The sequence below is a fragment of the Sebastes umbrosus genome, chromosome 6 (genome assembly GCF_015220745.1).
Source record: "Sebastes umbrosus isolate fSebUmb1 chromosome 6, fSebUmb1.pri, whole genome shotgun sequence".
Taxonomy (NCBI): domain Eukaryota; kingdom Metazoa; phylum Chordata; class Actinopteri; order Perciformes; family Sebastidae; genus Sebastes; species Sebastes umbrosus.
In genome coordinates, this window is record NC_051274.1 from 8,166,426 (window position 1) to 8,193,855 (window position 27,430).

At 41.1% G+C, this 27,430-nt stretch overlaps 1 protein-coding gene across 3 annotated transcripts in view; it reads left to right on the top strand.

Moving 5' to 3' along the window:
• The window catches only part of plch2a (phospholipase C, eta 2a), a 214,371-nt gene that overhangs the window by 43,106 nt on the left and 143,835 nt on the right, over window positions 1–27,430 (top strand). Inside the window, exon 1 of one of the 3 annotated variants that reach the window (XM_037773704.1) lies at window positions 3,495–3,580. The exons of the other annotated variants lie outside the window; for them this stretch is intronic. Within the exon in view, the coding sequence (XP_037629632.1) occupies window positions 3,562–3,580 (19 nt within the window). The 5' untranslated portion in view covers window positions 3,495–3,561. Of the gene's footprint in view, window positions 1–3,494; window positions 3,581–27,430 lie in introns of those variants that run through there. 3 annotated transcript variants of the gene reach the window in all.

The following is a 27,430-nucleotide window of genomic DNA, read 5'->3' on the forward strand; positions in this document are numbered from 1 at the left end:
TCCGAGGACACAGAGGCACATGATATTTTTCAGATTAGCTGTCTCATGCACTACTGTCAGAAAAATATATATTTTTAATCATATTTGCTCCATTTCTACCCAGTGCTGCTGTAAGTGGTGCAATGCTACATACAGTGTGCAGCACCCGCTTTGAATATGGTCATCCGATTGAATGGGGGTTATCAGCGGTTATCAGCCTCATAGATATGAGTTAGAAGGGGCCTGCTACACCTACTAGTAGTTTCAGAAGGCCATTATCATCTATTCACATGGTTGATCAAGATACAAATGTTATACAAGAAGTCAACGCCGTCCTCCTGGCAGTAGTAGTTATGACGGGAGCAATGGAGGAAGTGATGTATTAAGAGCAACAGAGTCTGCATACGGAGGAGGTCGGGGTGGATGGATGGGTCAAACAAACACAGGACTTTCATCCAGGAGACCGCTGTTCTTCCCGTGTGAAAGTTTCACTTTCACAATGTGGTAGGTGCAGTTTGGCCCGCCTGAAGCGTTAGAATGGTAGTGATAGCAGCTGATAACGCCCATTCAATAGGCTGATAACATTCAAAATGGGTGGTGTTGCTCCTGACAGGCATGGCTCTGAGAAGAGCATCATGATCAGTTTGTTTCCAACACTTTTATATCGTGGGCTATACTGAACATCACGGCCTCTGGTGGATGCTTGCAGGGCTTTGTGCTATTAGTCTTCTTTCTCTCTCTTTCTTTCTCCTTGCCATCTATCTCAGTTTGCTCCGCACTCTTTTCACTCCATCTCTGTCTGACTCTCGCACACATATACAGGCTCAGGTGTGAAAGTATGTCCTAACCACTGTGGCACTGTCTGGCACAGTGTTATAGATGGTACTGTAGCTGCAAATGAGTTTGATACCATGTGCTGTTTCCATAATTGCCTGATAATTGCTCCGGCGTCTCGTGGGAAGCGAATGCGGCATCGTCATTGCTCAGTGTTATCACATCCTTCCATCCATCTCTAGTCACGATAGAAAAGCAGCTTGGGAGTGTCTTGCTTCCTTCATGTGATGTATTTGCTGTAGAAAACTGGATATTGTTACTTCCATAAAGCCTGTGAGCTCGGCTTACACTATGATTTAAGTCTGAAAAATGTCCACTGAGGATTCATCCTGGCAGCTGAATGCTCCACCAATTACGGGATGATGAGTTTTTATGATGATATGACTCACAGCCTCTCCAAACTCCGAACCTCATGAACATCTATTTGAACTAATGATGGAGATTAAATGGAGCCTCGATCTGCTTCCTGGTCTACTTGAAGCTATTTATCTTAAATCAAACCTGACAAGATTTTCAGAACAGCAACCACCCTCTTTCTTGATTAGATACAATCCAAAGCAAAGACCAATGACAGCCGAGCCACTGGTGCATTCGTCCAATCAGATCTGGTTTATCCAAAATGACTTAAGCTTGCCTTTAGAGCCTATGAGGCTGCACTTCGACACATTAGGATTTGGTAATTAGCACGAAATGGACTACAGTTGAGGCTGATGGAAATGTCCTTAGTTTTGAAGGTATTTGGTCATAAACCAAAGTATTGGACAAGTAAGGGATAATGTACAGCGAGCCGGTCATTGGGGTCTCTCATCGTCCCTGAAGGGGATTCTTTCACAACATAGACCCGCTAGCTGTACATTTTCCCGCTTATTACATGGCTACTTACTGAAGAAATCAATGTTTTGACACAAAAACGGTGCGCCAGAGACTGACATCTAAACTGTGCCCATAGCAACGGTCTGTTGCTATGGTCTATTGACAGTCCGCAGAACGCCGTGAATGACCAATCAGAATCAAGTATTCAACACAGCTGTGTAATAAATTGACATATTGATCTGATGATGGCGCTACATGAAAAGTAAAGGGATCAAGTTATTGCATCTCATCCAATTTCCTGTAGACCTTTATGTCCCCCCCCCCCCCGGGGGGGGGGGGGACATAAAGGTCTACAGGAAATTGGCAATCCACTCCATCCAATCGTTTTTTGAGATATTTCACTCAAAATGACGTATGTTAACCTCATGGTGGCGCTGGAGGAAATGTCAGAAGGATTCATCCTCTGGAGATCATGAATGTCTGTAGAAACCTAGAATTATAGTTGTTGAGATATTTCTGTCTGGACCAAAGTGATGGACTGACTGATTGCCGTCAATCCATAGAGCATTGTTGCTAACATGGCTATGAGATTTTTTTTACTTGAGGAAAAATAACATATATTCTGTTTTTGCTCTTTTTAACCATGGCTAGTTAATTGGTGGAGCATCACTAATTGTTTAACCCAGTTGCCAGAAAAAAATGTTGCCATTGAACGTTTCTGCAAACCACGGATATGTTGAATGTCGACATTTCTGAACCCAAAATAAGTTTCATAAATATGTTTCATATCAGTCTTGTATCACACAATGCCATGTGATTAATGTCGTTTGTTACTTGTTTTAAGTTAGAAAAAACATCATGGTTTATGTTCAAATAATAACGTAACAACTTAACAATGTAACTCCCGTAAATAAATAACAACCGGCACTGGAGTGGACTTTTTTACCTAACATTACGTAACAAATATAACAACGTTACGTACTGTAACAAGGGTAAAGTCAATGTTTAGTCTACTTTCTTTACTTTTGGTTTCACACAGGACACGGACAGCGGTCTCCTGGCTGAAAGTCCTGTGTTTGTTTGACCCGTCCACCCTTAGTGGACTTTCTTGCTTGTTATACTCATTATTGTACAACGTAAATTTCATACAACATAACTTTCAATAAAGGTCACTCAATATACTACTTCCCTTGCTCTGCGCCCCGCTCGTTGTACAACGTCACTTGCTCTGACAGAACGCAAAAATGTCGTCATTCAACGTATCCGTGTTTTGCAGAAATGTACAATGCCAACATTTTGTGAATGGCCTGAAGTTGTTGGTGTCAGTGTTGACGTTCTCTCTGTTTGGGTCTGTTTGAGTTGGAGGACAGGTCGGACACGGTTTTCTTTTTACTGAATGCACTTTCAAAATAACCTCAGTGTGTCGTCGAAACTGAAACTCCAGGTGAAGGTTCAGTGGTTTTGAATCACATCAAGATTTGGAGACTGTAGTTTGCCAACAGAACACCTGGACACTTTTTATGATGCTTAACTTCAGAAAAGTCTGATATTGAGGGCTCAGGTAATATCTGAGGATAGTCCAATGAACCCAGAATCTACCACTACACATGTAGTCTGTACACACAGCTGGTGTGCATGGCAACCAAGGCTGCTGGGGGGAGAGAGAGAGAGAGAGAGAGAGAGAGAAGAGAGTGAGAGAGAAAGAGAGAGAGAGAGAGAGCAGGGTAGAAAAAGAGGAAAATTAGGTTAGCACCATCACGGCAGAGGCATCCACACAGACAGAGGAGACAGACAGGATAGAGAGAGAGAGAGAGAGAGAGAGAGAGAGAGAGGGTGGGTTTGGGGCGGCAGTGAGAGCTTGGCAGCGTATTACTCCCTGCTCTCTGTCTCTTTGGTGTCAGTTGCTTTAGCGACTCAGCAGCAAGCAGCTTGGAGATGGCGCCTCAGAGATTCAGTACGTAACCATCTTTTACTACTACTGCCTTTTTGTTTGCTGCTGTTGTTTTTTTTTATTTTCCTGTCAAAATGTCTGATATCATTTTTATTCATTTTATTTGAAGTGGTTGAATTACAGGGAATTTTATTGTGGCTGTGGTTTTGTTGGTTTGAGATTGTGTGTGTGTCATTAAAAGTTGGATTATCAGTGTGCTCCACCTTTCATATGATGGATATGATGTACAAACGGCTGTCTAGTGGAAGTTTTTAACCTGAGCCGATTCTGACGAGGCATTTTGGATTGGGTGCATGTTCCTTCATTCATTCATTCATTCATTCATGTTCACATGAATTCATATTCATGTTAATATCAGTTGAGAGTTTCAGTGTCTCAAGGTCTAAATTCTTTGCTTCCACCTTAATAATTATATAAATCTGAGAAAAACACTGCAAAATTGAAGATAATTAAATTTCCAGTTTAGACAGCTTCAAATATAAAACAAAAAAAACACTATTATTAGTATTATCTTTAACAAAAAAAATATTCATGGAACATATTTAGACTACCTGTTGAGTCAATCGCCTCCTCATTAGGTCTCATCTGTCACCCTGCAGGGCTTCGTTTCTGTCATGATCTGTGTTTCCTGCGTTGTTTATTACCGCATTAGGTTGAGCAGGATTTCAATCTGCTTGTCATTTTGGGTGTGTGAAGGTTTTTTTTTTTGCTGTTTGCAGTGAAGGTTGCGTTTGCGACATATGTGCATCTGAATCAGAGATGGAGAAAATTCATTTCATATTTTTTTTTATTACAAAGAAAGAAAAGCATGACAATTTATAAAATTAAGAGCAGACTAATGCAGCAAGAAGAGAAGAAGGCTGAGCGCCTGCAGGTCCATCTCTCAGACTCTGCCGTGAGGAATCTACAGCACCAAATAATGCACACCTGTGCTATGACATGCACATGAGAAATGCAGTTCATCACATATGTAGCTCCCAAATACAAATGAAACAATAGAAATATATAAATAATAAATATGAGAAAAAGGGAATGACACATTACAAAGACATCAACATCATACCATGCATTACCCTCAACACCTTTATACACTCCATCTGTAATAGCATGAAAACCCTCATTTATAAGGTGTAAGGAGCCTGTATGTAAAGTTCTTCTAGACGTGGTCTGTTCTGATGTCCCCTCCTCTCGGTCATTGTTCCCCCTCAGTATCCTGGTACAGGGAGGTTTAGGATGAGCCGTAGAAACAGGCTAATTAGGATCACCACATCTGATTGAACCCTCAACTTAGCGGAGCTTCTGTTTTAAGCTGCGTGTGGTTTTACGCACACACACACACACACACGCACGCACGCACGCACACACGCACACGCACACACACACACACACACACAAGTGAAGAGAGAGAAGAGAGAGAGAGAAAAGAGCAGAGGAGCAGAATCGCTTGTTGACCGGAGCGGAGAAATGTGTTTCTGGTCTGAACTAGAGGTCTGCAAGCCCGTCTGAGTCGATTCCGATTGGACTCTTTTCTTTGTAGACCAGGCACGGGTCTGGCTCATTTAACTTCTCTCCTTTCATTTTGCCCATATATTCGCCTTTGCGTGTGTGTGTTTTTGAGCGTGCCAGTGAGCGCTTAAAGGCTGATAAGTTGCAGACTTTGTTGGGCTAGGGCTGGATCTTTTGGCCTGCATGTGCAGGACTATAGTCTGAACAGCGAGGCTACTGCTCGCGTGACAATTGACATATCACGGCGCTTCAGCGTCTAGTGTGAACCCGGCATGATACTGTATTCACGTAATGTAGGATGGGTGAGTGTTCACACGTTATTCCAAGATGGTTACCCCCATGGCTATAGCCTTGTAGTCACAACATACAAATAGCCTGAATTGACCCTTCGCTAAGTCCCGCCTTTCAAAAGCAGGGTCAGAACATACAAATAGCCTGAATTGACCCTTCGCTAAGTCCCGCCTTTCAAACGCAGGGTCAGAACATACAAATAGCCTGAATTGACCTTTCGCTAAGTCCCGCCTTTCAAAAGCAGGGTCAGAACATACAAATAGCCTGAATTGACCCTTCGTTAAGTCCCGCCCCTCAAACACAGATGGCCAATCATAGCGTTGCATTGGCCAGATCTGACCAGGGTCCGACAACTATCCGGCAGTGCTCCATAGACTCTCATGTACTCGTTTCAGATTTTTCTTCATTTTCAGACTGTTTTTTATGGATTTTGAGCTAGTTATGGTTGACTGTTGTGCATGGGGCCGTATAATAGTGATACTCGTTACCTGGAGAGGTTGGAAGGAGATATAGGTTTCTAAGATGTTATGTTTCTACATAAAAACCTGGATCTAATACGTTAGCACATCATTATAGCGTTAGCTTCCTTATCTTTTTAACCCGTTTTTGCTGAATAAGGTTGACATCCTGATATATCCTCCAAAATGCATATGGTAGACACTTCTGTCTGCTTCTCTCCAAAATTGCTTTTTTGTTTTTCAAAGGAATAGCTAGATATTTGTTAGGGCTGTCCCGAATACCATTTTTTGGACTTCGAAGCTTCGGTAAGGAATATTTGAAGGTATTCAAAGCTTCGCTTTGCGGTGCAGTGCAGCAGGCTGACATGTTCTTCTGCCTGTCTGTCTCCATCTCCCCTGTTTCAGTGCCGCTACCGCACTACTGTACACACATGCACCTCTACACACAACAAACAGCGATATCCATGTAAGAATAACTAATGATAATTCATGTTGATATGCATAATGAATAAGGTTGTGGGATTATTCCTTATTTCATGGGCTATTTTGGGATTTATACATTATTGTAAAAAAACAACAAAACAAAGCATTCAAATACAGATTTGGAAGTCAATTACCGTGACATTCGGGTCACCTTAAAATTTATGCAGGGACTGTAGTCAGTGACGGTGTGGGCTCCATGCAGCTCTGACAGCTTGACGGAGCAGCAGCGGGAGGCGGGGCTTAGCAAAGGGTCAATTAGCTACTTTTATTTGTAGCAGTTCTTGAACAATTGAAACCAGGTACACAGCATGGATGTATAATGAGAATAGAATGGACACAGTGTTGGAGGCAGGCTCCCGTTCGAAGTTGCTCAGTGGCGCATGACGCCAAAATGGCTCAACTGCCGAGTGTCATTCACATGAACGGCAACACGAAAATAACTCTGGATTCGGCCATTTTACAACTTTTATCACCCAATGATTTAAATAAGGGCTATTTACGTGTTGATTTTGGGAAGTTTATTCATCTAAAATTATCCGCTGATTTACAGATGTGTCTTTCTCAGTGTAAGTCTATATGGGGAAAAGTCTTTTAGGGCCATATGGCATCACGTGACAGAGCTGGAAGTTGTAATTCCACAGTTTGGCTACTACGGAAATTTGCTTCAAACCCTGTTGCTCTTCTTTGTACAAACAAAAAGCCTTCAGCTCCTAAATTGACTTAATTGACACAATTGATATTGGATTTAGTTCAATGTAACTGCCAATGATAGAGGCTTTGTATCCATTTTATCACCCATTTGTTGACAATTATTTTGCTCGGTGAGATATTGTAGCTGAAAATACAGATATCCCCAACTCAGAATTACAACTAGCAGGCTGCTCATAATTATGGTCTGAATGTGATGGGAATACAGCATAAATATAACCTCACACTACACTAAGTTTCAGAATCATAACTAAAGGTGTGTTAAGACAGTGCAAAAACTTTTGCCTTACATCATTCACATGAATTTGTCTGCCGGACTGTTTGTGCAGCTCGTATTGATTCGCTCCAAACACCCAATATACCAACTTTACTGACGTTAGCTGTAAGCTGTCTAGAAATGGATGAACTCACTAGTTGTTCATCCTCTGACTGACCTCAGAATTCTGCAGGAACTCCCGTTCTTTCTGTCGTTTTAGCTCAATTCCCTCTCCTTTTTCCTCTTGTATCATTTCATTTATGAAGTATATTCATAAAGCCCCAGGATGAGCACACATTTCTTTGCCCAAGTCTCAGTTCTTCTGGCTCAGTTTGCGCCATCCCGGGTGAATTTATACTTACTTGCGTATTTCCATTGTCTTCCAGGCAAACGGGCCGCCTCTAAAATTCGACTTGTGTTCTGTCTGAACACAAGGTGAGATTTTGCAGACATAATGTCTTCAAAAATTCCCACAACAAAACAGAAATCTTAGTTTCTTAGCATGTACTTTTGACACAAATGCACCAATTTTCCTTTGATAGATGCGTAAAGATACCTGAATAATGACACAAAATGATGATGATGATGTACTGCTCACTATAGAGTAATCTGTTGAGTGTTTATTATGTAGGGAATAGTGAATGACAGCACGAGGCAGTGATTTGGGGCGCAGCCGTTGTCACAGAGACCTTTTAAGAGACAGATATGATATGTCATAGTGTTGCATGTAATCCTCTCTGGATAAGAGTTATTTGATCTCTAATGTTTAAAGTTAAACATTTTTTAGACGTTTTTTTTTTCTCTTCACACTCCTTATTTAAAGGTCAGATCAGGGTGTTGAAAATCTAACACTATAATCCCCATCAGTGCTCTCAGTAGAGTCTGTTTCATAACAACAGATAAAGTCGATAAAGTCCTCAGAGGAGTTCTTCTTTGATATTTGATCGTGAGTGTGGTAAGCACTGACTGGTAAATATCAGGTTGTTCTGTCTGTAGCATTTGAGGATACAACCCTTAAAACTGACGTGGGTAGAAATGGAGCTTTGATTAAAAAAATATATATTTATTTTATTATTTTTATTATTTATATTCATTTTTATAAAACGGTCGCTATATCCTGACAGTAGTGCATGAGATAGGTAATCTAGAATCATGAGAAAGAAATCATGTGCCTCTGTGTCCTCCACTGTCCTCCGGTGTCCTCCACACCGGTGTCCTCCGGTGTCCTCCACACTGGTGTCCTCCGGTTCTCCTAACGGCATCTGCAGGATTTCACAGGCTGGAGGAAAACAACCAGTAAGAGCTGATCTGGAGTCTGCCGTCCAGCTGCCGTCTATGAGAGACGGCTGTCAATCACTCACAAACTCCGACCAAACGGTCAAACTAGGCAGCGCTGATCAAATATGAATCAATATTCTGTTACTGTAATACCTATTTCTCTCCTCAAATCAGAATCATCTTGTAGTGTACTGTTAAGCTGTAAAATGAGAATGTTTGAGACCATGTTGAGATCAGTTGAGGAAATACCAAGCACCGCCCACCAGCCGGAAAACAGCCATAGGAACGCTCAATATAAAACGCTCGCTCTCAACGGTTCAGCGCTAACAGTGAAAACAACGGCCAAAGTGCGGACAGTGTTTACCTAAGGGGGAACCAGAGGGTGGGTGCTACGCTTCTGCAATGACGCCGTCGGTCAGAGTGACCGTATAAAAGTGCAAGTGTGTTTCTTAAAGGACCAGTGTGTAACAATTAGGGGGTGTATTGGCAGAATTGTAATATAATATTAATAAGTATGTTTCCTTTAGTGTATAATCACCTGATAATAAGAATTGTTGCGTTTGTGTTACCTTAGAATGAGTCATTTATATCTACATATGGAGCGGGTCCCCTCTCCACGGAGTACGCCACGTTGCACCGCCGTTTTTCTACAGTAGCCCAGAACGGACAAACAAAACACTGTTAACTTTTTTTTGCTTGTGCCGGAGTCGATAACGTTACTCGCTGCTCTCTCTCGCTTCACCACTCACCTCCCACATACACACTCTACACACTGGCTCTGCTCCAGACGGCTCTAAAGAGGGCCATTTTTGCGTCGGCCACCGTAGCTCTCCAACACGCTTGGCACACGGGAGAGGCTTCAGTTGGTTGCAATCTCCTCACCTCACCATTAGATACCGCCACATACTACACACTGGACCCTTAAACAAGTCCTCCATTTGAAGAGCTATTACTTGAAGAAAGGAACATGAGTTAGGGAACATCAGGCAGAGCTCTTCCTCCAAAATGTTGAATTATTACTGGACACATATTGAAGTGGCTCGGATGGATTTTTGGACGCGGCTGCTCATGACTTCTGTATGGAAGCATGGAGGCAGAGGGAACGATGAACACAGCTGTAATGTTTGGCCTGACTGTAAAGCTTTTATTTGATATGATATGACAGAGCTTTGATATTAGATCAGACTAAAGGTCTCTGAAGAGACGATGGGAGCGACAGAGCGAGGAAGAAATGGATATAAAGGTTAATCTATAAAGGTTGAACAAGCGGAGAGAAATTCGAATGATGCATGGATGAAAGGATATGTGAGTAAATGAATGCATTAATGGAGAAATGATTGGCTGAATTTTAGACAAGATAGAGGAGAATGAAGCTTCAGATGGATGAAAATCCAAACGATTGTTGTTATACAGACAACAACGGCAGTATTAAAGATGCTCTGCTGTCAGGCGGGGTCAGGAAATAGCAGCATGTGTTGTCATGGCAGTGATTTATCACACTTCTGTGGGTTGGAAAAGAGCAGTGAAGCTAACTTTAGTGCAGAATTTGTGAAATGAATGAACGCACACACACACACACACACACACACACACACTGATACAGCAGCCCGCTCGTCACTTTCCTCAGTGATAGCAGTACTGACGGCGGATGTGTGGCGGAAGTATTCTGAAAAAAAGATTCCCTGCTGTGGGAAGCTAAATCTGCTCTTCCACACTTTCTTCCACACTTTTTTTTTGTTTTATGTGCAGACAATCTGCAGAGACAATACTGCAGCAGCTGCAATCAATAGTTTTCTAAATGTTTCATACGTTCCAAAGCGATCCCTCGGGGTTTCTAGCTGAGTTTAATCATCTAAGCCTGAAAAAATCTCTATGTCCTAAAAAAAACTTTTTGGGCTGTTGATTTTTGACTGAGAAACTTTAGAATATTCCTTTCACACCAATTTTTCCCTGTGAAATTTAAATCAAATAGTTTCTGAGCACAACGCATGCGATCACGTTAGCCACGTTGCTTAACAAATGAATGTGGTTATAACATTAGAAAGCCTTTAGTCTGTAAAATGTTAGTTTTCCCCTTTCTTAGCCACTGGTTGAATAACTTAACATCAAGTTTGGCTCTTGAGAAGCTCACATATATAGTTCAGAAGAAAGCCTCTGGGTTTTATGACATCTGGGAAATGTGTTTGGAATTTGTTGAAAATGGTGAACAGGCACTAGAGTGTGACGTTACGGTGAAAATAACTAATTGTGAGGAATGTGTGCTTTGCTGTTTTATGTTTGTGACTGTATTCTTTATTTATTTATTTATTTTATTATTATTATTATTATTTTATACACTGCCATAATGCCTGTTCAATTTGGAGGAAGGTTCAGTTATGTATGTACTATGTGTTACATTTTTAAAATCAATAACTTAAATAATTCAATAAAGTTTTATTTTTAAAGTCAGGATTAATTTACAGAGCACATAGACAGGATGTTTAATTAAAAAGCATATCACTTGCCTCCCACAATATGTAATATGCTTGATCTCTGTTATCACTGTTGTATAGGTGTATTCGTGAATATGTTCCATCTCCTCTCTTAAGTTTAACAACTAAAAGTCTTCACCAGTAACATAATGAAAGAGATTCAGTCACTACTATTTTTAGTAAGTAACATCATTCCTGCTATATGCTTAGTGAAGGTTAGCGAGACTCTGCATTAACTGCGAGTCTTGTGAAGCCGGTACATGTGTAGCAAACTAGTCCTCTGCATGTCAGGGTTGTCGTGCTTTCATTCTAACCAGTCATAGAAACAAACAGAGCTTCATTTTTCATATGAAAAAAAAAGAGTTGACCTTTTGATCAATACGGAATTCAAATTCCATCTGCTGCTGATATTTTGTAAATATATTCAGTATCTTCAGTGAAATATTATCCACTGTTAGAAACCATCGTATTTTTACACATCATCTGTCTTTGATATATTATGTGTTCCTGGTTAATTTAGGTCTAATTTACCTCATACATTTCCCAGAATGCTTTGGTACTCCGAGAGAAGAGCTGTGAACTGTTAAAAATTGGATCTACACCTAAAACTCCTTGGCCAAATTTTGCATCAAATTTCATTGTTTTGGGACATACTGTCAACAGACAATAAAGCAGACAGGAAATCTAATCTCTTAATATTAATGTTAAAGTATTCACAAATACTTCTGTGGAATCTGATGAGAGCTTCCTATAAACAATCACTGTAGTATTGAGCAGTCCTGTAATAAATAAATCAATCAGTCTGTCTCAGCTGAATCCTCCAGGCATCGGCCTCAGTCCAAACCTGGTAGAGCCAAACAAGATTTTCATGAAGCTCGAGAAAGTGCTTTGTGTCCTCATCGTCTTCACTGATTGAATCGTCTGTAATTCAGTTCTCTTTTGATCCAGCAGTCTGCTCCGAGCTCTTGACCATGACACCGCCTCTCTTTACACAACATAAATATCTTTATGTGAAAGAAAAAGCAGACATGAACTATGTTTGATAGTTAGTGTTAGTGTTGGTGCTGTTGGAGTTTTATTGGATGGTACAAGTCTTGCAGTTGGTTAAAGATACTCATGCTTTGCATGACCTTAGTCCCAACCGTCCCCTCATGGTCAGTATGAATTTGGTTTATTGCTTTTCATTTTTTTTTTGGTTTATGAAAACGATTGATTTCCAATTACTTGTTGCATACATCACTTGCTGTCAAAATGCATTTACATTTTGTGATAATGCATGAGCTCTCTACACATATAAGCAACCTGTCCAGGGTGTAGCCCGCCGTCGCCCAATGTCAGCTGGGATCGGCTCCAGCTCCCCCCGCGACCCTGAATAGGATAAGTGGTTACGGATAATGGATGAATGAATGAATAGTACAAAGATCGCCTGAAAGTTTACTTCGGCTACTGCTGGCTGTATTGTATGTCATTATCAGTAAATATCGCAGTATAAAACCTGTGCTTTCTGTTTAAGAAACAAAAACGTCAGAAGATAGCAATACTCAACCATCTTTATAGTGGCTACGACAGAGACAGAGAGTTAGAGAGCGTCCGATGTTATAAGTAAATAAAAATACCACAATTCTATCTTATCTTGTTGGTTTTCTTATTCTGTCGATAAGAAGACACAGCAAGGTCGATATTATTCATCATTACAAAAAAATTATTAGTTCTGCGTTGTTATAAAAAATATAAGATGCATTTCTAGGGGGTTCAGTGAGCCCCCCCTGAACCAACGCAAACTGTGCCTGTGAATGCAACCACACACTCACCAACAAATGGGAATACACTGACAAATTGTTCTTTCAGAGTATCACACACACAACCAGCAACAATGGACAGTTTTGTCAGTGGCTGGCTGCCTCTCTGACCCGACTGACCGGAGTTTTAGACAGACAGAATGAGGTCTCACTTCTCCTTTGTCTTCGGTGAAAACACTACAGGGCACACAGGTCTGCTTCTTTTGTTGGCTGGGAGGCAGAGGACATGTCTCACATCCAGGACAATATTGGTTTGATCTGATTTAGGCAATGCAGCTCTGAGCTCCTGAAGGGCTGCAGTACAGTAATGTCAGAAACACCTGCATCCTCACACATACCTTGTATGGAAAATGTGATATCATTAACAGATATACTGTATAGTATAAGGATATTAGTCTAATGATTATTCATTAAATTTGTAATTTAGATGCAAGTGATTCCATGCACTCATCAGTAAATATTAACTAATAAAATCAAGTTTCTATGCACTGGAATAACATTATTTTATGTCTTTTTGGAGGTGACTATTAGATCTATTTTTTAATGGTTTCAAGAATATGAGAATTTCACCGTCGGGCTTTTAGTTTTAGGGCCTGTTTTTATCCCTGCACAGATCTATGTCAGCAACCTTGGGAGGTAGAATTGCTCACCTGGCGCATACGGCAAAAAGTTAGTTTTGCTTCTGGGTTTACCTCCAGGGTATGTGGCCCACTGAATAAGCACAGTGGTGGTTCTCCTGCTGGCCCGTGAGTCCCTAACCCATAGACTTTACACTGTGATGACGTCACAGACCTTGAAATCAATTTTTTCTAGGCTGAAGGAAAATTTTACAAATTTCAAATCTCCATGGTTCAAAAAGTTGTAACAGAAAGAGTCATTAACGACCTTGTTTGCAGTTTGAGGTCACTAGTTTTACAGACGTCTTTTACAATGATGGTTTATGGGGCTTTTATCGCTGCAACACTGCAAGTGGCAACTGGAAAACAAAAAATGGAAACAAGGTTGAACGACAGCACCGTATCCAGGTCTTATTATACATACAAGTTGCTAGGTGTGACATCATCTGTGCCAAAATGGCCAGGAAGCTTCAATTATACAGCCAGAGTGATGCAGTATAATGTTGGTTTAAAAAATAAACTTGTACTTCCGCCCCCACAGACCGATTTATGGCTGAAGTTGAGTAACAGTCAGTCGCACAGATCTCATAGATCTCACAAGGATTATTAGGACTGTCCTAGCCTCCGATGCATTCAGGAGTGCCAGTCCTGTCAGCTGACAAAATCCCTATCACCATCTGAAGGCAGAAAGGACTTGTGTATCTGCAGCCTGGAATTAGAGGGATGCGCTACAGATTTTCAAACAAACAAACAAACACACCTCCTCATCCACTACCATTGAGGGATTATATTGTACTGTACATTAATTTATTGTGGCAGCTCCGAGGAGAAAGAAAAAATTCTGGAGTCGTGGACATTTATGGACTCAAAAAAACAACGATTACATACAGTCATCATTTCATAATCAACAATTGTTTTACACTATAAAACTGTTGATGGAAATGACTGTACAAAAAAAGGGATTATGGGCTGAAAGTTGATGAGACACCGCTCTCCAGTACTTTTGAAAAGAATGGAAGGTTAGAGACTGCAGCAGTCTTAAAGCTAGTTGGGACAATGCCAACCAAGAGACAAGAGACAAGTTAACAATATTCAGCATTGTAGGTCCCAGAGATCTTTAAAAGGTTTAGCTGTAGGGGGTCGAGGAGGCAGGTGGTTGGTTTAGAAGCGAACACTAGTTTAGAGAGACAGGCTCAAAGGGGAGAGACTAACTGGGATTCAACAGGTGAATATTGCACTGCAGATTTTAGTAACTAATTTTTGATCTAATATTTATTTTTCTGTAGGAAAAATTTAAAATCCTTTTTTTTTGGAATACATTTGGCAACAGTGTCAAAGAGAAATCTCGGAATTGTGTTTTTTTTGACTGATTAACTGAAATTCTTACCTTCAGGGGCCGTACACATGCCGCGTTTTTTGTTGCGCATTGTTGTCAATGTAGACGTGCGGCAGGGGGAGTGACGACGTCGGGGCGCAATGGCTGTGCCCCGAAATGAACATAGTTCAACTTTTGGAACGCAGCATGTCATGTGACGAGGAACAACCAATGACAGCCTGCAGATATCTTTTCTTTCTTCCGTAAATATCTGTCTACGGTAAATATATGGAGGAGAAATGAATCCTCTACCCAGAGCTTTACATCTGTCCAACGGACTATTTTACTTGCATCACCCTTTCTGCCCGTGAACGCCACAACGTCCGGTTAAAAGGTCAGCCAGACTGACACAGAGAAACGAGCAGTAAAGCTACTGTGAGGGATTTACGGTGCTGGAAGACCATTTATCTTTGTTTCAACTGTGTTTAGTTTCGTCAGTGAGGCTTCTGGCTAAATTACCGCAACTTCACTATCATCATTGCTGTGCGCAGGTTTTGGTTGCTTAGTAACGGCAGGCGCAACAGGAGTGCAACCTCCCAAGCACCTTGGATAAAAGGATCAAAAAGCAGCACGGCTGCCGTTGATGCGCCGTGTGTCCGGCCTTTTACAGCATCTTTTATCCTTTGTGCTTCACAGCAGCAGAGAACACTTTCATGTCTCTTTATCGGCAGTCTGGAGCTGTCTTCACATGATAAGAAATCTGCTCTTTGCCCACCGTGAGGTACACTAGGGTGCAGAGCCTTGCAGACGCGGATCACATGGCAGCCGGTGACCGACAACTTTCTTAATGTCGAGGGAAAAGACACCGTTGACATTTGTGGAACACTAACAGGTTTTACGTCTCGTCTGGTCCTTTTTTTTATTCACTTGTCACTAAAAAGGAACGCCATTCACTGTTTCTAGGCAACAACAGTGGTTGCGCTTTGAAAGGTCAGCGGCAACCGAGGTCAAAGTTTAAATAATTAGAACTTTCAGTTCCGAGCGGTGCGCCATGCCTAAGGGGAGCTCTTCAACCTAGTCGGAGAGCATTGCTCTCCCAATAGGAAAACAATAGCACAGACAGCGAAGAGCGAGTTTACCGCTCATCATGTGTGGGTGGCTTGACAGAGCAGTGAGCTGAAAATGTTTCTGGTCATTTGGCGTGGTTATCATGACCCGCTCATTTTCTTTTAGCAGTAAAATGTGAGTTCACACTGAACTATGAACACTGTTTGTGTTTTGATGGGGAAAACACAAATCTACATCTCCTCTCCTCAACCTTCTGCTGAGCGATGTATTTCCGAATGTGTGGTTTCATTTGGCTCGGTGTCACACGTCTCCGTTGGCAGCGGTGTCTGTTCCCACAGCCAGCTTTCACACTGACTCTTGAGAGAAGTTAGTAAATAGAGATGGAACTTGTGTACGCTGGCAGTGAGACAGGAAGACACTATAAGCTTCCACTCTGATGGCAGCTCTGTTGACATACCAACAAAATCCTTGACAGGTTGCACGCTGCAGCGCTTCCTACAACAGACTCCCAGACAGCTTGTTCAGCCTCCAAGAAAAAGCTTTTCAAGCATTTAAAAATCCTTAAATGAGAAATAAATTCTGTTAGAGGCAGATGAAGACAAATGGGTTGTGCAATATTGTGATGGATGGGAAACAAATGGCACCTTCTTCTAACAACTAAAGGCCTGGTGGGAGTGAGCTGCCACATGGTTTGAAAGCTGTGTGTTTCCTGTCAGTTTGTGACTGGAGGGATGGCTGCAGGGATGTTTGTGAAGGCACAACCTCTGCAAAAAGTATGCAATAGGAAGGAAACTCCATGGAAGACCATCAGTTTTAGAGAGCTACCAGTGATGCTTCAGAAGTTCTCTTAAAGGGTCAGGAGTCATTTTCTCTCCCTCTCATGCATAAGACAGTAGAGGAAATGCTAAGCTGGCCAACGGGTGTTAAGCTCAGGCACTTTCTTTTAGACTTTTCCCCAAGCTTCAAGATTCTAATCAAGTGTAAAAGTAGATTCTCCTGTTGGGTTCTACGCTGACAGGAAAATGCACCTCTTAAACTCTTTATTCCTCGTCTTACATTAAATACAGAGAATACTACTGTGTTTTCTTTTCAGCATGGAGTGATCTGGGCGTATACTGTGCAGCACCACACATGTTTATACCATGTCTTTGCTTTTTCTTTCTTTTTTTATGTATTTGTTTGTGTTGTTTTATCCCATGAAAATGGGTTCAAAGACCCCCGTCTGCGCAGACATGTCCACTTTATACTAATCCCATGCAGTTTTGGGCAAAAAAACATGCAGTTATTAACATTCAGTTTAAATGTGTTCTTTTAAAGTGGTATATTTGAATATTTCTGCATACTGGGGTCCCTAAACAGTCGTTGAATTGCATAAATTGAGTATGACTGTAAAGCTGAGACTCTTGTGGATCCAATGAGCCCAACTCTATTCATGTGTGATGATGTTAGTCCCCATTGTAGCCATTTCATATAGTGAGATACTATTTTTTAAACTTAACGACACTGTATAAAATGACCTGTGGTGATTCTCTAGGATAATCACAGCCTCATAAAACTTTACAGTCACAAACTAGAGACCTAGAACATTCAGAGGATGGATGGCTTTCCTAGGTATATTGATGATAAGGGGGTTTCCGAGGAATTTTCAGAACAGAAGTGCTCGCCATCCAATTGCAGAAAAATGCAGTGTCTAAAGTTGCTTTTTCTGTGGTGTTCCTCAAGGTCTCGGTGTCTTAATGTGGTATTTTGGAGTGATTATTGATACATTTTTACCATTGTTTTTGTAAGTAGCTATGCACCCGTATCAGTGGGAATTCATTATAAGATTGATGTGGTTTTTATATTATCTGTAGAGCTAATGGTTCTCCGCAAGGACCGGCCTCCCGCTGTTACCAATAATGATAAATAAAAGCTGAGCAATACTGAGAACAGAAGATCTCCCAGCTCCCATCAGACTTCTGTCATTACTGAAGTTCCATCGCTGTGGGAAGCTCTGTTGTATTTGATTTGTCAGGGAAAGAGACAATATGTGGGAGATAGAGAGAAACACAGTGAAAACTGTGAAGCCCGAGGGGCAGAGCAGTCAGTGACAGAGCAGAGACACAGGCAGGGAGGGGATTGCGGATACAGGCAATTCCTCTTTTCTCTCATCACAACACATTTCAACATGCAGCATACCAATCAGTGTCACATATGTCACCTCATTCTGGCCGATAACGCTCCTGTGTGGTACATCAAATGTGACAATGCAATGGCGAGTTGCATCATTCCCCCTGATTTTCATCAAAATCCAATCCAGTGGTGTCACCCTTTAAAGACTGATCTTGGTGTACTCAACACCAGTTGTTTTGAAACCTGGAGCCTTTCACTCCCAGGTTCTGTTTATTTGGGTATATGTGAACACAGCAATCACACTCAGAGCGAGACAAGATGGCCAAGAGGGTGGTCCTATACACTCGAACTCTGGAGCGGTTTGTTTGCAGTCAGAATGCAATCGACCCTTTCAACCCTAAACAACTAGGCTTTTAAAATCTAATCAAGTCTACCTGTCGTCGAGAGAAGCGTTAATAACACTGTTATTTCTTTAAACCCAAACCGGCACACTTCCTGGGGGCTTGGGATAAACAGATGATGGCCCAATGCACGGCTACGAGCTCATTGGTCTGCCAGTGTGCAGGAAGTCGGAGCAGGAACAAATATAACAATATAAGTAAAGTAAATCCGGCACACCCCAGAAATGTCTAGATAGTCCTCATTTATGAATTCATACATGGACAACGCATATTGCATTGTAGCTTTCTCAGGTTCACACCTGATTTTTAGTTGTACGTTTCTGATTTGGTGCAGGACCACACCACATTTTGTGCTCTCAGAGGGTTTGGGATTTCTAACTATTGCACTACATTTCCTCCTGCAATGTGTCCTATAGAGCTCAACAGTGACCGCCAAAAACCCCCCCAAAAAAAGCAAAGGTACAAGACTCTATACATAATTGTTTTAAAGGTGAAGGAAGTACTCGAATGGAATCTCCTGAAAAACTTTTAAACAAACCGTTTTTAATCTAGCATGAAGAAAAATTACTGCACGCCTCATTTCTCGCCTCAAATGTTTTCAGAAACATATTTCGGTGAAGTATGTTCGTAATATAAGAGAAAGTTTCCAAACGATTGCCATGTTGGCCCGGTTTGAAATCCGGGAGCAGATCATGGAGTGGTACATACGAGCACGTATACTCTCACTAGCTGTTGACGGGTATGGTAAACATTTCCATGGTAACCGTGAGCTCTACCAATCAGACATGTCGCTGTAACACTTTAGGATTGTGGGTAGTGTAGTACTTCTCCATGACATCGCGAATAAAACATGTTTTTTGTGAAAACAAGGTTGATGTCATACAGACTTGTGGCTTTTACAGGATCATATAACATTGTTTCACAATCTCATAGCTTGTGGTAAGTCTACTTTGGATGGCTACGGCATTGCGGCTAATAATCAAATTCTCGACTTGCAATATGAATGGGATTTTCACCTCTGGAACCTCACTGTTGAGCTCTATTTGATAGATAAATAGAAAAAATGAAGCTGCCGTCAGCATATAGCATTGTCACTTCCCACACCCTGCTTTGCTGTTCTCGAGGAGCTCAGAGCCTCGACACCACATAATCATTGCTGTACATATTCTACGCATGCAAACGATCTATCCCAGGTAAATTAACTGACTGAACTACAGCTGTGACATTACACCTGTCAGTATTGAACCATGCTGAGTCTGTGGGTAAACTATTGAGTGTCTATTACATAGGGAATAGTGAGTGAGTGAACAATGAAGTAATTGTACAGTGCAGTAATCTAGTGTGTTGTCCTCAGTCGTTCTCCGGCTGCCAGGACTAAAACAATCTGTGTATGTTGATGGAAACAGTTTTTCACAGGCTGAGTAAATGACTGTGTTATGTTGTACTGTTCTGTGTTGGGTGTGTAGTTTCCGGAGGTTTCGTAAGGTCATAAGGTCTGTAATAACTTTACGTGTACACTATATTATTAACAGTTACACATAATTACCCTCAATAGTCTACTTGTGTATTATTACTCCCCCTAGTCCCTGTCTAGTCTTAGTGATGGTGCTGTTTTTTTATATTCCTTTTTATCCACCCCTGTTGTTGTAGTTGATTATTTAATTTTACATATTACATTACATTTAATTACATACTGTAAAGCACATAATTACATACTTTATTCAGTGTAATTCAGAAAATGTTCTAACTCTGATACATTATTTAGATTCTGTCAACATTATGTTTTTAAAGAAATCAAATGTGAAACTTAAATCATAGATTCATCTTTTTTTCCCAACCAAATGTCTATAAACAAAATACCATGAAAAAAACTGAAGTTAGCTAAATGATCTGCCAGAGCAGTTGGATGATTTGGTTAAAAATATACTGTAATGAGCTTATTAAGCCGGGATGAAAAAAAAAACCAAAATCCCTTGCCAAGCCTGTTATGTTTTCGCAGTGCTTTTTTCTCTCTCCGCTCCTTAATTGCCAACTTGTGATACGTGACCTGCGGTGTGTGCAATGATCCAAACATCACTGCAAATTGACGGGACAGAATTCATGGTGGGCTTGGTCCACACTCCGGGTCACAGCCTTAATTGCCGGGGCCTTGGCAGGGCAGTGGCCCGCTGGAGTTTTATTAGCGAGCAGACAGCCTCCTGCGCCAATATCAAACCTTCCTCTCTCTACACCCCCACCCCATCATCCTCCACCCTTCCACTGCCTGAGCGAACGCCTCGCTAAGGTCCACAATGAATTCAAGCGCAGATCTGCTACTCAGAGAAGTCTGGCTCTCCCCAGGCGACGAGGAGGAAGACTTAATTGGGAAGTCTGTCTGCGAGCAGAGTCCAGGACGTTCAGCGTTGATTCAGAGCCGACCAACCAAAAGTTCCTGCACATAAGTGACCTCCACAAAGTTATATAAGAACAGCAGCATATTATCTAACTACATTACTCTTCTGCAGATGTGCACCATCACAGTAGAGTACTGCTTTATAGCTGTGCACCATCAAACTACATCACAATCATCGACTGTATATAAGAAGTTGACGTAGTCACTCTGACGTTACTAATTGGTTGGTGGACTACGGTTTTGAAGCCTCATGTTTGGCATTTTGCCCATCACCATCTTGTTTTTTTGCAACCAGAAGGGACACGAGAGGGTGGAGTTATTTTTAAGGGACCAAAAAGGTTAAAATTAACTTCCATGAAATTAAAACACACTCTACCTTCCATCATTCTTACCTTAAAATGACTTTGAGGAGCTTTTAACTATGAAACAGTTTAATACTGATGCCTCTCTATGACTTACTTAAGTAAACAAAACCACCAGCGAGAAGATTGGCTATTTCTATATAGTCATTCTTAATGCTTGTCATCGATGACACTGGGTTGGATTCCGTACGAATGGCCTCCTCCTTTGGCCAGGAGCCTCGCCTCGCCTTGCTGCTCTGCCGGTCCCCACTGGGAGCCAACACCGACACCACGCCGTTGGAGTCCCAGGCCGTACTGCTGGACCCGCCGGAGGGAAGGGAGGCACGGGAGAACCAGAACCAGGACCGCGTGGGGCAGAATGTCAAAAACTCTGCTGCAGTAAAATGAGAGGTCCCTAAAGGGACTCTAGTGCTCGGAAACACTGCCGCTTTTGTCCACAGGGACCGCCAAAATAACCACAAAATTAAAGTTTCTCGTAGTAGCTTTAACCCATCAAGCTCAGACATTGGAGCAGTGTCACCTCCACCCCAACCCCCCACCACCCCCATCACCATCCCATCTACATACTCACTACTCCATCTTTCTACTGGGACCTTCTCTATGGGGAGAGTGCTCCTCCTCCTCCCTGAACCAGGAAAAGGTCAGGATAGCGTCAGTTGGAGAAAATGTCACCAGGTCCGTTGAGAACTGCTAAATGAAATCAAATCAGCCATTGCTTACTGTGATGTGGTCTGAGCTTAGAGAGCAGCTCTGCACTTTATAGATATCGGGGGAGGGACAGAATCATAAGAAAAAGCGTATGTGCATGGAAGCAATACATAAATCAGAAGCTGTGGGTAGCCTAATTTTGGCTTTGAACATGGCCAGGCAAGCTTTATTTACAGCATATAGCACGTTTAATATCCAAGGGGAAAAAAAAACAATGTGTTTTCCATGATGATGAAGAAGAAATAAAGAGATAAAACAAGAAATAAGAGAAAGAAGAAACTAATAAGAGCAATAATGATAATAGTCGTTCACAACCAGGAAGATTTAGATTATTCGATTACAATGAATTGCATATTATTGAAAGGCAACAGCAAAACTATTTTTTTCGTGACCGCCTTTAAAAGAAATGAGCGACTGGGCACATCTCAGGTTCTTGGGGAGACTGATCCAGCACCTATAAGGGCATTCCTCAATGTTTGCCCACAGAAAAACATTAAGCTGCCTATGAGAGAGCAATGTCTGGAAGCCTGCGGTTTTTGTTTACTGCTTTTCACAATCTTCAGCAGTCCCTGGAGCCAAAGAAATCACTATTTTGTCAAGCGGAGGTAGGACGAGAGCAGCAACCATCACAGCAGTCGCTAAGACCTCCTGACTGTTTTATTGCAAATTTGAGGTCTGAACTTTTGTTCTGATTTACTTCATCCATAGGCCTTTGAGTTCCATTTAGCTGCTTCAGTTTCAGGGTCCTGTACTCATGCTGGCTCACTGTTACAGCCGGATAAGACCGCCCACGTGAGCAGCGCATGTGTGTCGCGGAACCTGTTGTTTTTTATTTCGGCGCCCATGTCAACAGGTCAGACTGCCCGCGTGAGCAGCGTGGCTCAGGTGTGGCTCGGCTGTGTGTCAGCTGCGTCTCTTCTAGAGATTCGAGGTCTCGCCTATTTTTACCGCGAGCCGCATGCATTCACAGCAACAACAGACAGTGAAAATGATCGTTTCACCGTGTGTTGACATCATACCTGCAACATTACTAGTTTTAATGTCTGTATCTGTAGAATATGTCACAGACATATAAAGATTTATTTTTAAATCCACACTTCCTGCTTCCGTTTCAAAATAAAAGCTATGTAGCGTTTTTTTTTTTGTGGACAGAATTATTTAATTTGTTAACACAACGCTTTTATTCTGAAATGTTTTCAGGACAGTGCTGTAGAAAATGTTACTTTACGCTGCCATGGCTACTATGGGACAATTTAATAAAACATGTTATTGGTAACACCTGTGCTTTTCCATTTATGACATGTCAAAATATCATAGATGTCAACAGCTCTGTTAATGGGCAATGCTCAACATCAATTGGATGGTCAATAAAATGATAAGTGCATCTGTGTTTACTGCAGAACATGCATGCGCTTGGTTTGGTGCCAGCCGATGCAACGCTGAGCTACAGCACACCTGACACTATCACTACCTCCTTTCACTTCCAATCTCAGCCAATGCACTCTTGCCCAACCCCTGGAAGCTCCATACCCTCCCCTAACCCTGGTCGTCATGGTTACATTACACGGTGCTCCGTTAGCTCGGGCTGCTGTGATCAGAGAGCGTCCCATTTCCACCGGCACTGGATCTGTCAGCCTGCACAGCGGGGAGAGGAGGACATGTGCTGTGGGAGTGGGGAAAGGTGGTGTCCCTGCCTCACCAGATTACACCATGTTTACATCACTGGAGGTGTCACATAGCACGGTACAGGCTGGGGTTGAAATTGTGTTACGGCACACTTTGAACTAGAGCAGCGCTTCAAATAAGGTGGAAGACTTTGTGACGGCTTCACAGAGTTGATCCCTGTAATGTTAATTAATAATTGGCATGTGATGTGAATGTTTGTTTAATCCTCTATATAGATAGTCCTGAGGGTCTCTTGTTCAGGAGATAACCTTCAGAATAAACCATGTAAGCATAGACAAGCATATCATTTACATACACAATAGACTTTTAATTTCACGATAAAGAAAATAATTACAAAGCATTCAAAGTGCAAAGTTTAAAAGGATGAGAAATTTCACGTTTTTGTAACTCATTCCATCTGTAAGGAGATAGTAATTAAGACCATATTAGACATATTACAATACATATTTTAAAGCTTTAGTTATTAGTTAGTTCTCCAGTTTTGTAAGCATGAATCCAAAAGGAAGCTACGAAAATGGCACTGCGCCAAAAAAGACAACTATAGCGAGGTGAAATGCCAATTTGGACAAAGCTTGGTCCAAAACGAGAGTGAATCTGGGATTGGCTTTCTCACCCGCTGGCGAGCACCCTAACCCTAACAGCGGTCAGGAGGCGTGGCTTCTGGTGTCTTGAGCCGGGGAGGCGGGACCAAATTTGAACATTGTATTTACAAACCGCAACCGACAAATCCTACTCATTCTACCTTTAAGTACCGCTAGAAGCTATTTCTTAGTTCCACCAATGAGATAGCCACAAAACCATTTAATGGAACATACACTTGGTCCTATTTTTCCCGTCAATATGATCAACTATATCAATATGCTTTAGATAGTCCTATAAAAAGTGTTGATGACTGTATGACAAGCCATTAACAGGATCAAAACTTTAACAACACTTTCATGATTAGTGAGTAAAATCACTGGATATTGGCTCTGCAAATTATTTGTGCGTCGTGTTGTCTCTCATTTTTTCCCATCATGCAAGCAAGACTGTCCACAATAAACATTTGGAACAATCAAATCCACACTCTATTCAAACTAATTTGCCTCTCGCCTTGCTTGATTTAGAGCAAAGGGAAGTGTTGAGACAGGTAAATACATTTTCTCATTATTTGTACTGATCGCTGTTCCAGACTGATCATAATAAGCCTTTACGGGTCAGTAATTACAATAATGTTCCAATTTATCTGCAGGTGATGATGGAGGGGATGTTTGTTTTTCATTTTGAAAAGTGGCTTTCTGGCTTTGCTATGATTGTTGTTTCTCATTTTCTTTACCTTTCATCTTTTTTTTTTCCTTTCTTCATTTGTTTGGCTTTCAGTTGCTCTGTGTTTTTGACCTGAGGTACTAATTCAGCTGCCAGGTAGTAGAAAAAGGAAATGCACACGGTGTCCTTCTGAAGCCATATATATCAGGGCTGTCTTTGGTTTCAGCAACAAGGTTTTGACTCTGCTTGTCCCTGCAGCCGGCCTGTAATCAAAACCAGAAAACAAGCCATTCAACTAAGACAAGAAAAAGGATTCTTTGAATTTACGACTTTGTTTGTGTTTTGAAACGAGCCTTTGTATAAATGTTATAAGTGAAAATTCTTCATTCAACACTTGCCTGTTGTACATTGGCTAAGCCCTTGTGGCTGTTGTCTGTATCCACCATTAGAAAGAGTTGAGGAAGAGCTAAGAATAGAACCCCTTAGTGCTCTGTGATAACATCTTATGATATATAAGCAAATGAGATACATAAGTATTTGAATTTTAACAGCCGCTGAATACTTAATATTGAAATTTAAACACCACAGAATTCATAGCTTTGAAATATTTTACTTTGAAAACCACGTATCTGGTGGTAAAGCTGAATTTGGATAGCTTTCAAGGTTCACAAATTCAGATGCAAAAAATTCAAGTTTGAGAATTGTTCAGTTGCTCAGATTTGATTGTTGTCAAATAGCAACACCCGGCTTCCCAGAACAGGACATTTAATCTAGCCTCGGGCAGCATAAACATTTGAGGAGAGAAATAGGCATTACAGTAACAGAATACTGATTCATATTTGATCAGAGCTGCCTAGTGTGACCGTTTGGTCAGAGTTCGCGAGTGATTGACAGCCGGCTCTCATAGACGGCAGTCGGATGGCAGACTCCAGATCAGCTCTGACTGTTTTTTTTTTCAGATTACCTGTCTTATGTACTACTTTCAGGATCTAGTGACCAATTTATAGAAATAACTTTCTTTAATCATATTTGCTCCAATCTTGCCTACTGCTGCTTTCAGTATGGCTGATAAAATTAAAATACTTATATCTATATATCTCTATATGAGTTGGTGCCAAAGCATCAACCCCTTTTGATTTCAATGACTCAATGGCCTTTTGATAAGATTGAATTGCCATACTTTATTACTTTGTTATTCAGTCTGACTTGTCTTCCAACTGTTTGTTGCAGGGTTTTTTGGGGTTACTTTACCCCGACCAATCCGTAATGAGAGACGTATCCATACTTGCAGTAGTGGTTGCTAGGAGCAGATTTTCATATTGCTTGAATAAATATCTACAGGTTTCTTTTTTCCTGTAAATCAATTTACAACAACGTGTACAGCTGCATCAATCTCATCCAGACTTGTCACCATTTTTGTGGCAATTTTTCTTTCGCTGGCACAGGAAGAGGACCTACAGTCATCTACAAAACTCTGATTGTTTTTCCAACTCGTAGAAACGACTATGTATTAACACAAAACTAGATCTATTTGAATTAATGAACACATCACAGATATGGAAAGTAAAATCAGAGAACTGGAACCAGGCTACCAATGGCCTTTCCTCCACCTCCACCACCATTAAATCAAACGTTACATGATAATGGTGATTATCATGAAGTTCATTATTATTGCATCAAAGCAGGCTGAGCATATTTGCCCAATTCCACACACTGCAAAAGAAAAAAAAAAATCATAACCGTCAACAAGTCATTACTGTCATGATCTCATTTTCACACCATCATGTCTTGAGCAAAATTAATAAATTAATTATAAACACATAGAGAGCAAAGAAAACGCTAATTAGAAAGTCCTGTCTTTTTCAACCTTTCCAGATAAAATGAAATAAAAGCATTCCAATTTTTGATCATCTCTCCACTAGAATATATCAGGGTCTGTACTTTAATCCAACACTGGTATTGTAATTTGTAATAAACATTGCAGGACATAAGAACCAGTTGCAGGGCTTTATACTTTACAGACCTGTCCAGTATTTTCTTGAAACTTAAAATCAAACTCCTTTTTTTTGTTTTTTTCCTGAAAAGTCAATAAAACTTGTTGATCATAATATATTAATAATGTGAAGAGGCCTATACTTTAAAGCTCCAATCTATGATATTATGCTGTGTTTCATCCATACCCAAACTTCATGTTATGATTGATAGTATTGTAGAATATGCAAATAGACTCAGACTGGGGCTTTAAAGGTGGCTCATCCAGATAATTACTTACATCCTGTCAGCTTTTTGAACAATTTGTCATTTATATGTGTTTTTTTTTTTTTTAATTTAATACTCCAGGAGAATAAACCATTTGTCTCTCTGCTCTGCAAAGCAAAGGGTTGTGGCTTTTACAACAAATATCTCATTTGTAATTAGTTTATCAGATAGTGTATGTGCACCTTTCCTTTCTACAGAATACCACTGAATTGTTGTGTTGTTGTGTTGTGCAAAAATCTACTTGTGCTAAATCAACCTGGGTCAGCCACGTATGGGGAGAAAACCATCTAATCCAATTACACACCGAAGCCATTTTTCATACGGCTGACTGCGTCTACACTTTGAACATCTGCATCTACAGATCCTTTGATGCCACTATGTTAATGACCAGCACTCCAAATATAACCCAGCTCCTGTAGAGCGTAATTAAATGCATAC